The 17,973-nt window shown below is 37.0% G+C and overlaps 1 protein-coding gene across 5 annotated transcripts in view; it reads right to left on the bottom strand.

Moving 5' to 3' along the window:
• ZRANB3 (zinc finger RANBP2-type containing 3) overlaps window positions 1-17,973 on the bottom strand; it is a 305,162-nt gene that overhangs the window by 93,159 nt on the left and 194,030 nt on the right. For all 5 annotated transcript variants that reach the window (XM_070768553.1, XM_070768566.1, XM_070768548.1 and 2 more), the window contains 2 exons: window positions 10,307-10,478; window positions 9,017-9,133 (listed from right to left, as the gene is read on the bottom strand). In XM_070768553.1, the coding sequence (XP_070624654.1) occupies window positions 9,017-9,133; window positions 10,307-10,478 (289 nt within the window). The remainder of the gene's footprint in view (window positions 1-9,016; window positions 9,134-10,306; window positions 10,479-17,973) is intronic.

Raw genomic sequence — 17,973 nt, 5'->3', positions numbered from 1 at the left:
GCTACTAAAATTTTACAAATTAACTTTTATACGTGTATGATTCGCTTCAAGTTAATTTTTATGTATGGTGTGAAATAATGATCAAGGCTCATTTTTTTTCCTTTTGTTTATCTAACTGCCCTAGTATGAGCTGTTGAAAAGACTATCATTTCCCTATTATCTTGTCTCCTTTCTTAAGATCAGTTGACAATCAATATGAATATCTCCAGCCTTTGACTGTGTGGATCACAACAAATTGTGGAAAACTCTTAAAGAGATGGAAATACCAGACCCCCTGACCTGCCTCCTGAGAAATCTGTATGTAGGTCAAGAAGCAACAGTTAGAACTGGACATGAAACAACAGACTGGTTCCAAATTGGGAAAGGAGTACGTCAAGGCTGTATATTGTCACTCTGCTTATTTAACTTATATGCAGAGTGAAAGTGAAAGTGAAGTCGCTCAGTCATGTCTGACTCTTTGCGACCCCGTGGACTGTAGCGCACCAGGCTCCTTCGTCCATGGGATTCTCCAGGCAAGAATACTGGGGTGGGTTGCCATTTCTCGACTGGATGAAGCACAAGCTGGAATCAAGACTGCCGGGAGAAATATCAATAACCTCAGATATGCAGATGACACCACACTTATGGCAGAAAGCAAAGAAGAATTGAAGAGCCTCTTGATGAAAGTGAAAGAGGAGAGGGAAAAAGTTGGCTTAGTATTCAACATTCAGAAAACGAAGATCATGGCGTCTGTTCCCATCACTTCACAGCAAATAGATGGGGAAACAATGAAAACAGTGACAGACTTTATTTTTTTGAGCTCCAAAATCACTGCAGATGGTGACTGCAGCCATGAAATTAAGACACTTGCTTCTTGGAATAAAAGTTAAGACCAACCCAGACAGCATATTAAAAAGCAGAGACATTACTTTGCTAACAAAGGTCCATCTAGTCAAAGGTGTGGTTTTTCCAGTAGTCATGTATGGATGTGAGAGTTGGACCATGAAGAAAGCTGAGTGCCGAAGAATTGATGCTTTTGAACTGTGGTGTTGGAGAAGACTCTTGAGAGTCCCTTGGACAGCAAGCAGATCCAACCAGTCCATCCTAATGGAAATCAGTCCTGAATGTTCATTGGAAGGACTGATGCTGAAGCTGAAACTCCAATACTGTGGCCACCTAATACAAAGAACTGATCCTTTGGAAAAGACCCTGATGCTGGGCAAGATTGAAGGCAGAAGAAGAAGGGGACAACAGAGGATGAGATGGCTGGATTGCATCACCGACTCAATGGACATGAGTTTGAGTAAGCTCTGGGAGTTGGTGATGGACAGGGAAGCCTGGCTTGCTACAGTCCATGTGGTCACAAAGAGTCGGAAACAACAGAGAGAATGAACTGAATTGAACTGATGAACATCTACTGCTAAGCTCTCTTTTCTGGTTCATTAGTTTAAATGTCTATTGCAATGTTATAGTAACTTTATTTTATATGGTGTGAGTCTTCCAACTTCATTCAGAATTATTTTGGCTACAGGAAGTGCTTTGTATTGGTTGCCACATAAATTTTACATTTAGTTTGTCAACCTGTATAAAAAATATTACAGGGATTTTGATTAGCATTATATTGAGTGTATAAATTAATTTATATACAAGAATGAACATCTTCACAATATCAAATCATCTGATTCATGAAAATGATCTATCTATCTTGTCATTTAAGTTTGCTTTGTATTCTCTAAACAATGTTTTATACTTTTCAGTGAAATTTTTTTCTTGAATTTATTCCAAAATTAGCTCATACTTATTGATACTATCGTAAACTGTATTTTACAAATTTGAATTTCCAATTTTCCATTGCTAGTAATATAGAACTACAAATCCTTTTTGTATCTTGAACATGAATTCTGCAAACTTGATAAATCCACTCAGTTCTAGTAGGTTGAAGTGTTGTTTGTTTTTCAATGCAAAGAATCACGTTGTCCTTTTCAATCTGCACACATTTTCTTTCTTTTTCTAGCCTATTACCCAGCTATAGAAACAATGTTGAAGTAAACAGTGATGAAATGAATTGATAAGAGCAGACTCTTATTTTGTTTCTGATCTTAGGGAATAGTATTCAGTCTTTGAGCATTAACTATGATGTTGATAGTAAGTTTTCCAAAAATGCCTTTTATTGGGATGAGGAAATCCCTTTCTACTTCTAGTTTGCTGAGATGTTTTATCATGAATGATGTGGAAATCTATCAAACTGTCAGATTACATTAATTACATAATTAATGTAATCTCACCGGAGAAGGCAATGGCACCCCACTCCAGTACTCTTGCCTGGAAAATCCCATGGATGGAGAGGTCTGGTGGGCTGCAGTCCATGGGTCACTAAGAGTCGGACACACCTGAGCGACTTCCCTTTCACTTTTCATTTTCATGCATTGGAGAAGGAAATGGCAACCCACTCCAGTGTTCTTGCCTGGAGAATCCCAGGGGCGGGGGAGCCTGGTAGGCTACCGTCTATGGGGTCACACAGAGTCGGACACGACTGAAGCGACTTAGCAGCAGCATAGTGCAATTAAACACTAGAAAATTACATTGGAATAATGATATTTTCTATCACTGTAATTCTATCATATCATATAATTCTATCATTTCGAAAATGTAAAAATGGTGCCATGATGTATGTAAACTTTTGATACTGGCTTCTGTCACTTAGTACAATGTTCTTGAGATTCATCCAACTTGTTGCATTTGTCAACAGTTCATTCCTTTTAATTGAATATTCCATTATATTAAAGTACTACAATTTGTTTGAAGGGCATTTGGGTCGTTTCCAAGTTTTTGGTTATTATACATAAATTCCTGTAAAGATGTTTGTGTAAAACCTAAGTTTTCATTTCTCTAGGATAAACATCAAGGACACTTACCTTGCATAATTTTGTTACATTTTAGGTGTCTTCTTCTTACCCACTTTTATGGTAGCTACCTTCTTACTAACACTGCTCTGACAAAGGAAAACACTTTCTATGTCTCATCTCTCCTCTCAACAAACTACTAAAAGAAGGAAATTTTCTCAGCTTAAAAAAGAGCATCAATAAAAATCTTAAAGAAAACATTGGAATTAATGGCAAAAGGCTGAATGGTTTCATTCTAAGATTAGCAGCAAGGGAAAGTTATTTAACACTACCATTTCTGTTCAAAATTATACTTCTGTTCCTTCAATGTGATACGCAATAAAAATAAAAGGCATACAGATTACAGGGAAAAAATAAAAGTATCTTTATATGCAGACAAAATGATATCTATGCACAAAATCCCAAAGAACTTACCAAAATGTCATAAGAACTCATAAGTGAGTGTAGCAAGATTACAAAGTAAAACGTCAATATATAATAATTAATAATCTATATTTAGCAGTGAAAAAGTAGAAATTTAAATTTAAAAATACTATCTACAACAGCATAAAAGACATGAAATAGCAAGAAAGAAATCTAACAAAATGTATTCAAGAAAATCAGAAAACATTGCTGGGAGAAATTTAAGACCTAAACCAAAGAAGAAGGAAACTCTTTTTATGGATCAGGAAATTCAATAATATTAAGAAAAGAATATTCAATACCATCTCACGTCTGTTAGATTGGCTATTATCAAAAAAGGGAAGAAAAAAATGGTGCTGGGAAGAAAAAAATGGTGCTGGCAAGAATGCACAGAATGGGATCCCTTGTGCACTACTGGTAGAAATGAAGATTGGTATAGCTACTATGGAAAATATAAATTCCTTGGGATCTCACTTATATGTGGAATCTGAAAAAAACAAACCACCTTCCCTCCACCCCACCACGCTCACACTACAGGGAACAGACTGGTTGTTGACAGAGGCAAAACAAAGAGGGGCAGGTGAGTGAAAGAGGTAGAAGAGGTCAAAAGGTATAAACTTCCAGTTATAAAATAAATGGGTCATGGGATATAGCTACAGCATGGTGATAATAGTTAATAACACTACATTGAATGTTTGAAGGTTGCTAAAAGGGTGGCTCTTAAGGGTCTTCACCACAAGAAAAAAATTTTGTAAGTATATATGATGATGGATGTTAACTGAATTTCTTGTGATAATCAATTTGCAATAGACATAAACACCAAATAATTATGTCATATACCTGAAACTAATAGAAACTGTGTTGACTATATCTCAATTTAAAGACAGTCAATTCTTAAAAATTACAGATTCAAAATAATTCCAATGAAAATTGTACATATTAAACTAGCTAATTCTATAAATCATAAGGAAAAGCAGAAGACATATAAGAGACAGAACAATTTTGAAAAAGAATCAAGTAGAGGTGAACATTATGTGATTTCAAGCCTTATTATAAAGATAGAGTAAATCAAGCCAGTGTAGTATTCCTCTCAGGTCTGATGCATAGATCAATGAAACAGAACAGAGTTCAGAAACAGATTTATACATACATAACCAAGTGATTTTTTATGAAAGTACCAAGATAATTCAATAAGGGAGAAACTGACTTTCCAACTAAGGAGGCTGGAACAATATGAAAATCCATATGTAAGAAAAACAAAAAACAAACTGAACCTCCACCTTTACTTTACATCACACACACACAAAAATTATCTCAGGATTTCCCTGGTGGTCCAGTAGCTAAGACTCCATGCGCCCAGTGAAGGGGGTCTGGGTTCAATCCCTAGTCAGGAAGCTGGTTCTATATGCTGCAACTAAGGCCAGGTGCAGCCAAATAAATAAACAAATATTTTTTAAAAATTGTCTCAAACTAGCTCATAGACTTACATATATAATGTAAGGTTATAGTACTTCTAGAAGAAAACATTGGAGAAAATCTTTTTGAATCTGGATTAAGCAAAAATCAATTAGGACTCAAAACGCATAAAATATAAAAAGAAAATTGAGGACTTCCATGTTGGTACAGTGGATATGAATCCACCTGACAATACAGGGGACATGAGTTCGATTCCTGGTCCGGAAAGATTCCACATGACACAGAACAACTAAGCTTGTGTGTAAGACCTACTGAGTCTGCTCCCCAGAACCTATGTGCTCAACTACTGAAGCCCACGCAGTCTAGGGCTCATGAGCCGCAGTTACTGAGCCCACATGCTGCAACTACTGAAGCCCATGCCCCTGCAGCCTGTGATCCACAATAAGAGAAGCAACCACAGTGAGAAGCCAGTGCACCGTAACAAAGAGCAGCCGTGGCTAGCCACAACTAGAGAGTGCCCGTGCACAGCAATGAAGACCTAGTGCAACTGAAAAAAAAGTAAGTAAATAATTTAGAGATCTCTAGTCTCCTCAAGAGACTAGAGATCTCTTCAAGAAAATTAGAGATACCAAGGGAACATTTCATGCAAAGATGGGCTCAAAAAAGGACAGAAATGGTATGGACCTAACAGAAGCAGAAGATATTAAGAAGAGGTGGCAAGAATACACAGAAGAACTGTACAAAAAAGACCTTCACGACCCAGATAATCACGATGGTGTGATCCCTCACCTAGAGCCAGACATCCTGGATGTGAAGTCAAGTGGGCCTTAGGAAGCATCACTACTAACAAAGCTAATGGAGGTGATGGAATACCAGTTGAGCTATTTCAAATCCTGAAAGATGATGCTGTGAAAGTGCTGCACTCAATATGCCAGCAAATTTGAAAAACTCAGCAGTGTCCACAGGACTGGAAAAGGTCAGTTTTCATTCCAATCCTAAGAAAGGCCATGCCAAAGAATGTTCAAACTACCACACAATTGCACTCATCTCACATGCTAGCAAAGTAATGCTCAAAATTCTCCAAGCCAGGATTCAACATACATGAACCATAAACTTCCAGATGTTCAAGCTGGATTTAGAAAAGGCAGAGGAACCAGAGATCAAATTGCCAACATCCGTTGGATCATCAAAAAAGCAAGAGAATTCTAGAAAAGCATCTACTTCTGCTTTATTGACTATGCTAAAGCCTTTGATTTTGTGGATCACAAAGAACTGTGGAAAATTCTTCAAGATATGGGAATATCAGACCACCTTACCTGCCTCTTGAGAAATCTGTATGCAGGTCAAGAAGTAACAGTTAGAACTTGACATGGAACAACAGACTGGTTTCAAAGTGGGAAAGGAGTATGTCAAGGCTATATATTGTCACCCTGCTTATTTAACTTATATGCAGAGTACATCATGAGAAATGCTAGGCTGGATGAAGTACAAGCTTGAATCAAGATTGCTGGGAGAAATATCAATAACCTCAGATATGCAGATGACACCACACTTATGGTAGAAAGTGAAGAGGAACTAAAGAGCCTCTTGATGAAAGTTATGACCAATCTAGACAGCATATTAAAAAGCAGAGACATTACTTTGCCAACAAAGGTCCGTCTAGTCAAAGGTGTGGTTTTTCCAGTAGTAATGTACGGATATGAGAGTTGGACCATGAAGAAAGCTGAGCACCAAAGAATTGATGCTTTTGAACTGTGGTGTTGGAGAAGACTCTTGAGAGTCCCTTGGACAGCAAGCAGATCCAACCAGTCCATCCTAAAGGAAATCAGTCCTGAATATTCATTGGAAGGACTGATGCTGAAGCTGAAACTCCAATACTGTGGCCACCTGATGCAAAGAAGTGACCCATTGAAAAGACCCTGATGCTGGGCAAGATTGAAGGCAGAAGGAGAAGGGGATGACAGAGGATGAGATGGTTGGATGGCATCACTGACTCAAGGGACATGAGTTTGAGTAAGCTCTGGGAGTTAGTGATGGACAGAGAAGCCTGGCGTGCTGCAGTCCATGGGGTCGCAAAGAGTCAGACACGACTGAGAGACTGAACTGAACTGAAGATAAATAATTGATAAACATGATTGTTTCAAAACTTAAAATTTCTGTTCTTGAAACAGACAATGTTAAGAAAACAGAAATGGATCCACAGACTTGGAATAATTATTTGTAAATGACAGATATGTTAGAGAACTTGTTTCTAAGATATATCAAGGGCTCATATAACCCAGTATAAATATGGGCTTGATGTGAGCAGACACTTTACAAAAGAAAATGAATGGCTAAAAACTAAATGAAAATATGTTCGATATCATTAGACATTAAGAAAAGGTAAGTTAAAATAACCAAGAGACACCACCCATACCAAAAAGAATAACTGAAATTTTAAAAAAGATTGACAATACCAAGTGCTGACAAAGATGGAGGACACTGGAACTCTCCTATGTTGATACTTGGAATGCAAAATGCTATACCACTTTGAAAAACAATTTGGCAGCTTTTGATGAAGTTAAGTCTATGCTTTCCATATGACCCAGTAGTCTTTGTTCCAATTATTTACTCATGGCAAATGAAAATGTGTTCATATAAAGACTTGCACATGAATGATTATAATACGCATGTCCATAAAAGCACAAATTGAGAATACTCCAAATAACCAATAACTGGTAAAGGAAGTTCTAAAAATTGTTACATTAATATAGATATATAAATATTAATATATCCATATATTGAAATACTATTCAGCAATAAAAATGAAAAAACTAATTTAACATGCAAAAACATGGATGAATATTCAAAAATTTTATGCTAAGTGAAACAAGCCAGACACAAAGCTATATACTATGGGATTCCATTTTTGTGACATTCTGAAAAACACAAAACTATAGTGGTAGAATACTTTGGCCACCTGATGCAATGCCAATACTTTGGCCATCTGATGTGAAGAACTGACTCATTGGAAAGGACCCTGATGCTGGGAAAGATTGAAGGCAGGAGGAGAAGGGGACGACAGAGGATGAGATGTTGGATGGCATCACCGACTTGATGGACATGAGTCTGAGTGAGTTCCAGGAGTTGGTGATGAACAGGGAAGCCTGGCATGCTGCAGTCCATGGGGTTGCAAAGAGTCAGACACGACTGAGCTGAACTGAACTGAATAGTGATAGAAACCAGATCTGTGAGCACCAAAGTCTAGAGGGAGGTGTGAAGGAAACATCCACAAAGGTGCGTGAGGAAACTTGGGGATAATAGAAATGTTCTCTATCTTGATTGTACTGGTGATTAACTATATATGTTAAGTTTCATCAAACAGTATGTTTTAAAAAGAATTTCACTATATGTGAATTATACCTTAACAAACCTCTTTTTAAAAAGTTATGTTATAAAGGAAATCTCAGATTTGGAGAAAGATGACATATTAGCATGTATAAGTTCAATGATGCTGGTAAAAACAGCAACAAACAATGTGTGATGAATCTATTTGATAGTCATTGAGATTTAAAAACTAACTCTCTAACTTGCACCTTTGGACAAACAGAATGTAAACACAACTATATCTGGAGGAATGTAAAAACATAATACCAATTAAAAATGATTGACATATAAAAAAGATTACTAGTAGCCATTTTGTAGTAAGACCATGGCAAAAGCTGGCAAAAATGATGACTATATGTAAGTCCTTTCAATGAGAAAGCATAAAATATACTCCCTCATCAAAGTATACCCATCTAAAGAAAAGGATCAATATATGAACAGGTATAGGGGATTTCCCTGGTGATCCAGTGGTTAAGAATCTGCCTTGCAATGCAGGGTACACTGGTTTGATCCGTTTTTGGGAACTAAGATCCCACATGTTGCAGAGCAACTAAGCTCACACCACAACTTACTGAGCCCGCATGCCACCACTAGGCAGTCTGTGAGCCATAACGAGAGAGCCTGTGCCCCACTGTGAAAGACCCCCCATAACACAACAGAGATCCCACGTGCTGCAACTAAGACCTAATGCAGCCAAATAAATTAATAAGCACAATCCTACTCCACATTTATTTATATGAATATGAATATATATATATAAGAAAACAGGTATAACAGTGCTCATTATACTGTTTACTTTGAATCTGTCTGAATTTTTCCATGATAAATACTTAAAAAAATTAAATGGCAAAGACATGATGCAGTATGCAACTAGGTTGCTTAATTTTAAAAATTAAATACATTAAATAATTTGTATCAACACAAACACAGGATGGTCAGGTAATGTGTACCTTGGCAATAGCAGTTTGTTTAAACATGCGAGTAATCAACCCCATGACAGTCTCGGTAGCACCTGAATATGGATCTCTCATTAATTTTTCCCACTCTTCAAAGCTGGAATTCAATTCCTATGTAGGAGAAAATAACAATGTTTAGAAATACAGTATAAAGATGACAGCAATTAATGTAATAATGAATCATGTCCTTCTTTTTTAATATATAAAAAATACATATATATATAACTTCTCAAAGATACCAGTGTGTTCATTTAAAAACATCAGTGTGGAGGTAGGTCAGACACATGTTTGTGCTAATGACAGAAAGCGATGAATAGGTGTGGGAGAAAATCAAGCCCTTTGCTAACACCATAAATCAAACAATTGCAGCCTTCTCTTACAAAGGGACATTTAGTAAAGAAAAAAATAAAAATTTAAGAAAAAATTTAAATAAAATAAAAATTTTAAGTAAAAACAGAAACAATGCACAGTAGCAAAAATATATATGGTAGCAGAGCATTTAATTTAATGGTATGATTTTATTTAAATAAGCATAAAGACTTGGGGAATATTGTCACATAAAAATGTGATATGATATTGACACTTTTATGTTTCTTTTCTTAAAAAAACGGATACAGAAAATAAGACCATTTTTATTTTACTTATACTGCCAGTGTTTTTTTTTAATATACAAAATGCTTATTTTAAGCTTTCAAGATAAAACAAGGCAATAAGTAGTATTTGCTGATAGTTATGTCCAGATGTGAAGAAATTTCAGAGATTACACAAACATCGTACTCCTCAAAAGTAAATGTAGATAAGGGCTGGGGAAAATACAATTTTGGTTTTCTAGTAAGTTGAACTTCACACTACAACATGGTCACGAAGTTTTAAGATTTCCAGAATTAGGGGATGCAACCAAATTATTCTAGAAGACAGTTACATGTACTTAAGAGTAAGAAACTGAACTTTTCTTGCTAATTACTGGGCTTCACACCCTACAAATACTTAGAATTCTTAGTACTAAGTCTATGCAGCAATTGAAGTGTTTTTTTCACCATTCAGCAGAAATATATTTTTTAAAGACTAAGATACTAAATCTTTTCACATTATTTGATGACTAAATTTAAATTCTTCCTGCTCTTTTCTTGAAATGATGTAAGACAATTCATATGGCTTTTTAAATTAAACCTATTTTAAGACAGTGAATTTTTTCCTTCTGTGAAATATGAAATATGTGCAATCTTTCATAGTATAATTTCAAATGATTTCAGATAAGACTTTCAATCAAACATGGGTTCTCACCTTGGCTGCTGCTGATGGAAGATCAAATGGAATACGCTGTCTGATTTTAGGGGGCAGCTGGGTTAAAACTTCAGTCTTTAATCTTCTAATCATTATGTCACTTAATAGCTGATGAAGTTCATTAAGATTTGATGCCCCTCTGCAATCCCACTGAGATCTTCTACCAAAATATCTGTTAGTATGAAGAAAAAAAAAATGTAGCAAAGCTGGATGCTAGAGTAAGAAAACAATTTATCCAATGTTTTCTTCCTTTTAAGATAAGGAGCGATGATACTGTTTTTAGTTTTATTACTGAATGCAAATTAGTTTCAAAAAACTCTTCTTTAGAAGTAGTAATGAATAAGATTATACATTACTGTCAGCTATAGGAAATGTTAATGTTTAAGCATAGTGTTTATGTTTAGTTAATATAAGGCTGACTCATTGGAAAAGACCCTGATGCTGGGAAAGATGGAAGGCAGGAGGAGAAGGGGACAACAGAGTATGAGACAGCTGGATGGCATCACTGACTCAATGGACGTGAGTTTGAGCAAGCTCTGGGAGTTAGTGATGGACAGGGAAGCCTGGCGTGCTGCAGTCCCTTGGTTTGCAAACAGTCGGACATGACTGAGTGACTGAACTGAATATAAGGCTGAGCAAACCTGATAACCCTGAATACCATTGGCATTTTTGGTGACCTCACATAAGGCACTATGTTTAGCAGATCTAGCCCTAACTAAGCACTAACCGCCAGAACACCAGTCAGGCTATGTAACAACCAAAACCACCTAAAACATTTTCTACAATTATAGGAGGCAATATTATCTCCCACTGAGCTTTTATGCCCAGCAGACAGATCACTTGGTGAGCTCTTCTTCCTTTGAACCACTGAAATGAGAGCAAAGGCAGGGAAAAAGGTACAAATGCCTTATGAACAAGAGATTGGGAAAGAAAACATCAGAGGATATTCAACAAACATTTAGAAGTCAGACAAGCAGTAGATGACTTGACAAAAGAAAGCAAGTGACACCTCAAAAATGTTTGCAAAAGGGAACTTATCCTCTAGATCTTTGAGATCAGGAGTTGGAAGCACCAAGCACGGGGTGTAGGTATTACATTTGGTGGATGTACTGAACTTGGACATCAAGACAGCTAGCCTAACAGCATCCCTTTATCATTGTGACAACCCCCACACAAGTCCACAAAATTCACAATGGTCTTCTGGGCGCCAAAACTACTGAAAATAGCTACCAGAGAATAATTAACAAAGGAAAATTTCCTGTTGGGTTGCATTACAATTACTAATATTAACAATTAAATAGCTTCATTTTAGTGGGATTTGGTGGTATTTTAATACAGAGTGTTATTTTGAGAAACTTGTAAATTGCTGATACTGATTTTTTTTTTTAGGTTTATGTATTTTTATAGCAAACATACAGGAATAGTACGCAAAACATTAAAAACATGTATTTGCATGTAGAACTGATTAGAAAAGTATAGTGAATGGATGAAACTTCTGTGTGATAAAATGACAGACACCATTTAGTTGTCATCAATAAGAAATTCTTGTTGTTGTTTTTTTTTTTTTTTAAAAAACTAAGTGCTGGCATTGTAAAAAAAATAAGTTTAGTTATAACTGCTATAAGTTGAATTACTGAAATCTGTTTATTGAAGTATTTTGACTTCAATGCTTTATGTCTGCACATAATTAAAACTTTACACACTAATAACCCCAATGTTCAATGCAGCACTATTTGCAATAGCTAGAATATGGAAGCAACCTAGTTGTCCATTGGCAGCTGCATGGATAAAGAAGTTGTGGTACATACACACGGTGGAATATCACTCAGCTATAAAAGCAAATGCATTTGAGTCAGTTCTAATGAGATGGATGAACCTAGAGCCTATTATACAGAGTGAAATAAGTCAGAAAGAAGACACATACCATATATTAATGCATATATATGGGATCTGAAGATGGTATGTATGATCCTATGTACAGGGCAGCAAAGGAGACACAGATGTAAAGAACAGATTTTTGGACTCAGTGGGAGAGGGAGAGGACGGGATGATTTGAGAGAACAGCATTGAAACACACGCAGTACCATATGTAGAGCAGATAACCAGTGCCGAGTTTGCTGTATAAAGCAGGGCACCCAAAGCCAGCACTCTGTGACAATCTGAAGAGGCAGGGTGGAGAGGGAGTTGGGCAGGGGGGTTTACGATGGAGGCGACACATGTATATCTATGGCCGATTCATATTGATGTATGGCTAAAAAACATCACGATATTGTAAAGTAATTGTTCTCCAATTAAAATAAATTCCTTTTTTTTTTCAAAAATAGAAAAATATTTGCCATTACTCAATTCTGTCACAATCAAGATAATTACATTTTGACATTATGGTTAAAAAAAACTAATACCTGTCAAATGTATCTTAATAAAACTGAGAAAAAATAGAACAGGAAAAAAAATCTAATGTTTAGAATTCCATATAATAAGAGAAAAGATACTACTCAGTGCTAAAAAAGAATGAACTATGAAATCATGGAAAGCTGTGGAGGAAACTTAAATGCATATAACTAAGTGAAAGAAGCTAATAGGAAAAGGCTACACTGTATGATTCCAACCACCCGGTACAGTCAAGAAGGCAAACCTATGGAGACAATAAAAAGATAAATGGCTCCTAGGGACTACAGAGGAGGTAAGGATGATTGGGTGGAACACAGGGAATTTTCAGGGCAGTGGAACTATTCTATATGATACCACAATGGTGGATATATGCCATTGCACCTCTGGCAAAATCCATAGAATGTATAATACTGAGGGTGCACCCTGACATAACCTATGGACACAGGATGATAAGGATGTGTCGGTGGAGTAAAATGATTGTAAAAACGTGCATTGTGTTGCAGAATTTCAGTGGTGGGGGAGGTTGTAGATTTCTGAGGACAGAGGGTATATCAGAACTCCCTGTACTTTTCACTCAATTTTGCTGTGAACCTACCTCTGCTCTTTAAAAATAAAGTTTATTAATATAAAAAAGTGTGGAGGATTTGCATTTCAGTCTCTGCCCTGAACATTTCCAGGATTCCCCTGTACCAGAGCCCACTAGAGAGAATGATCTTAGCAAAAGGTGCCTGAGCTGAGGTCAGACTGCTTTAAATCTTGGGCTAGGGGCTTTTTAAATGCCTAGGGCCTGTCTCATGCATGAGACAGGGTGCTCAGGGCTCGTGCACTGGGATGACCCTGAGAGACGGGATGCGGAGGGAGTTGGGAGAGGGGTTAAGGATGGGGAACACATGTACACACACCCATGGCTGATTCATGTCAGTGTATGGCAAAAACCACAATATTGTAAAGTAATTAGCCTACAATTAAATAAAGTAATAAAAAGAAATAGAGGTTTAAATATATTTAAAGCAATTAAGTAAGAAATAGAACTTAATGTACTATAATAAAAAATGCAAAGACGAGACCAGGGAAAGAAAAATGGAGGCTGATGTAATTAAACTAAGTTCTTATTGTTCAAAAAAAAAAAAAAAAAATGCCTAGGGCCAAGGAATTTTCAAAGGCATGTGAGACTTTTTAAAAAGTATCAGAAATGAAGTAAAAAGAAAATTTTTGGCTCCAAAATGCCAAAACAAAGTGCAAACTTAATATGTATTTAAGAAATACATACACAATTATAGCATTAAAGGCCATGGCAATAGCTTTAGTAAGGGTATTCCATGAAGTAATTCATTTAACTTTCAACAACACTAGAAGACAGCAAAAGTACCAGTTATCATCCCTATTTTATGAATGAGGAAACAGATGCAAAAAGAGGTTGAGGAATTTGTCCACAGTATCACAGATGGTAATGGTGGTAATGGAATTTGAGATTAGTAATGTGACTCCAAAGTCTGACTTGAATAAAACTCAACTTTCATATAATAACACGAACATTATATTTAATGTTCTTGGGATTATTTTGATATGCTTGAGTTTGTGTGTGTTTTGGAGGGTGTGGTGTACAAAAACAGGAGATTCTAGGACTAAGAAACATTTCTGACTTTAGGTCTTAGCCTTCTCTTTCTTGATTCTATTGCTAAAATGTGTAAAATGAGAAGGTCCATTCTTTTGGGGGAATGGTTAAATAAAATGTCAATCAGTTCAGTCACTCAGTCGTGTCCAACTCTTTGCGACCCCATGAGTTGCAGCACACCAGGCCTCCCCGTCTAGCACCAACTCCCGGAGTTCACTCAGACTCACGTCCATCAAGTCAGTGATGCCATCCAGCCATCTCAACCTCTGTCATCCCCTTTTCCTCCTGCCCCCAATCCCTCCCAGCATCAGAGTCTTTTCCAATGAGTCAACTCTTCGCATGAGGTGGCCAAAGTATTGGAGTTTCATCTTCAGCATCGGTCCTTCCAAAGAACACCCAGGACTGATCTCCTTCAGAATGGACTGCTTGGATCTCCTTGCAGTCCAAGGGACTCTCAAGAGTCTTCTCCAACATCACAGTTCAAAAGCATCAATTCTTCGGCGCTCAGCCTTCTTCACAGTCCAACTCTCACATCCATACATGACTACTGGAAAAACCATAGCCTTGACTAGACGGACCTTTGTTGGCAAAGTAATGTCTCTGCTTTTGAATATGCTATCTAGGTTGGTCATAACTTTCCTTCCAAGGAGTTAGCGTCTTTTACTTTCATGGATGCAGTCACCATCTGCAGTGATTTTGGAGCCCAGAAAAATAAAGTCTGACACTGTTTCCACTGTTTCCCCATCTATTTGCCATGAAGTGATGGGACCAGATGGCATGATCTTCATTTTCTGAATGTTGAGCTTTAAGCCAACTTTTTCACTCTCCTCTTTCACTTTCATCAAGAGGCTTTTTAGTTCCTCTTCACTTTCTGCCATAAGGGTGGTGTCATCTGCATATCTGAGGTTATTGATATTTCTCCCGGCAATCTTGATTCCAGCTTGTGCTTCTTCCAGCCCAGCATTTCTCATGATATACTCTGAATATAAATTGAATAAGCAGAATATACAGCCTTGATGTACTCCTTTCCCAATGTGGAACCAATCTGCTGTTCCATATTTGGTTCTAACTGCTTTTTAATATGCTGTCTAGGTTGGTCATAGTTTTTCTTCCAAGGAGTAAATGTCTTTTAATTTCATGGCTTCAGTCACCATCTGCAGTGATTTTGGAGCCTAAGAAAATAAAGTCTGTCACTGTTTCCATTGTTTCCCCATCTGTTTGCCATGAAGTGATGGGAACGGATGCCATGATCTTAGCTTTTTCAATGCTGTGTTTTAAGCCAGCTTTTCCCCTCTCCTCTTTCACTTTCATCAAGAGGCTCTTTAGTTCTTCTTCCCTTTCTGCCATAGGGTGGTGTCATCTGCATATCTGAGGTTATTGCTATTTCTCCCTGCAATGTTGATTCCAGCTTGTGCTTCATCCAGTCCAGCATTTCACATGATATACTCTGCACATAAATTAAATAAGCAAGGTGACAATATACAGCCTTGATGTACTCCTTTCCCAATGTGGAACCAATCTGCTGTTCCATATTCGGTTCTAACTGTTGCTTCTTGGCCTGCATACAGATTTCTCAGGAGGCAGGTCAGGAGGTCTGGTATTCCCATCTCTTTAAGAATTTTCCACAGTTTGTTGTGATCTACACAGTCAAAGGTTTTGGCATAGTCAATGAAGCAGATGTTTTTCTGAAACTCTTTTACTTTTCTATGATCCAATGGATGTTGGCAATTTGATCTCTGGTTCTTCTGCCTTTTCTAAATCCAGCTTTAACATCTGGAAGTTCTCGGTTCATGTACTGTTGAAGCCTAGCTTGGAGAATTTTCAGCATTACTTTGCTAGCATGTGTGGCAATGAAATAAGGTGTATCCATGAAAGAGGAAACATACAAATGAATAAGAAAAAAAGGAGGTGGATGAAACTGGAGCCTATTATACAGAGTGAAGTAAGCCAGAAAGAAAAACACCAATACAGTATACTAAGGCATATATATGGAAATTAGAAAGATGGTAACAATAACCCTGTATACGAGACAGCAAAAGAGACACTGATGTATAAAACAGTCTTATGGACTCTGTGGGAGAGGGAGAGGGTGGGAAGATTTGGGAGAATGGCATTGAAACATATATAATATCATGTATGAAACGAGTCGCCAGTCCAGGTTCGATGCACGATACTGGATGCTTGGGGCTGGTGCACTGGGACGACCCAGAGGGATGGTATGGGGAGGGAGGAGGGAGGAGGGTTCAGGATGGGGAACACATGTATACCTGTGGCAGATTCATTTCGATATTTGGCAAAACCAATACAATATTGTAAAGTTTAAAAATAAAATTAAATTAAAAAAAAATTTTTAAGGACAAAGTTGCAGTAGTTTGGCTTAGGGTAGAAATAAACATTTAAACATAAAGGAAATTCAATTCTTAACAACCTAAAATTAATAACAACAACAAAATTTCAAAGATTTCTAAAGAAGTAATGAAGCATGAATCTTTAAATTTCTTTTGGGATTAATACAGCCATTTCCTCATTCACATTTACAAGGTAAGTAAAAATTTGTTTCTCCTTTGCTCTCTCTCTCTCTTAGTGGCTAAGTCGTGTCCAACTCTTGCCACCCCATGGACTGTGGCCTGCCAGGCTCCTCTGTTCATAGGATTCTCCAGGCAAGAATACTGGAGTGGGTTGCCATTTCCCTCTCCAATTCTAAACAAGAATAAATAGAAACTTCTTTGTATCTTTCTTTTTCACCATGTATAATTTAAAAGAGGCATTTCTTAATAAGCACTTAATAGTAGCTTACAAGGGGTTTCCCAGGTGGCTCAGTGGTAAAAGAATCCACTGGCCAATGCAGGAGACACGAGTTCAATCCCTGGGTCAGGAAGATCCCCTGGAGGAGGAAATGGCAACTCACTCTAATGTTCTTGTCTGTAAAATCCCACGCATAGACAACCCTGGCGGGCTGCAGTGCATAGGGCTACAAAAGAGACAAACATGACCGAGCACAATTAGCTTAACTGATAAAATAGGAAGCATGGTAAAGAACGTGTACACTTATCTTTGTTCCTGAAACATGTACACACAAGCATACATAGAGTCAACTTTGGAAACCACTTTCTGATTTTTTTTTTCAAAGTTAACTTCTCTTTTGTCCTTTTGTAGCAATCCCTTTCTTCCACTCCCAGTTCCTGGGAAACACTGATCTGTTTTCTGCCCCTCGGTTTTGCACAGTCCAGAACGGTACATAAACAGAATCATACAGTATGCAGCCTTTAAATCGGATTTCTTTCACTTAGCACACTGTATTTAAAATTCATGTGTCCTGCTGGATATATTAGTAGTTCATTCCTTTTTATTGCTGAGTAATATATCCCACTGCATGGATATTTTATGATTTGTTTGTACATTTACCAGCTGAAGGACATCTGGATTGTTTCAAGTTTTAAGTGACTATTAAATAAAACTGCTGTAAACATTTGCATACATATTTTTGAATGAACATATGTTTTCATTTATCCCAACTAACTATTCAAAATGGGATTGCTGGGTTGAATGTTAAGTGTATGTTTAACTTTATAAAAAATTGCCATACTTTTTTCCATAAGTTTATATGCCATTTTACATTCCCATCATTAATGTATGTGAATTCCAGTTCTTTGGCATCATG

Source organism: Bos indicus, chromosome 2 (genome assembly GCF_029378745.1).
Source record: "Bos indicus isolate NIAB-ARS_2022 breed Sahiwal x Tharparkar chromosome 2, NIAB-ARS_B.indTharparkar_mat_pri_1.0, whole genome shotgun sequence".
Lineage (NCBI taxonomy): Eukaryota > Metazoa > Chordata > Mammalia > Artiodactyla > Bovidae > Bos > Bos indicus.
This window is presented reverse-complemented; position numbering and strand designations above follow the sequence as displayed.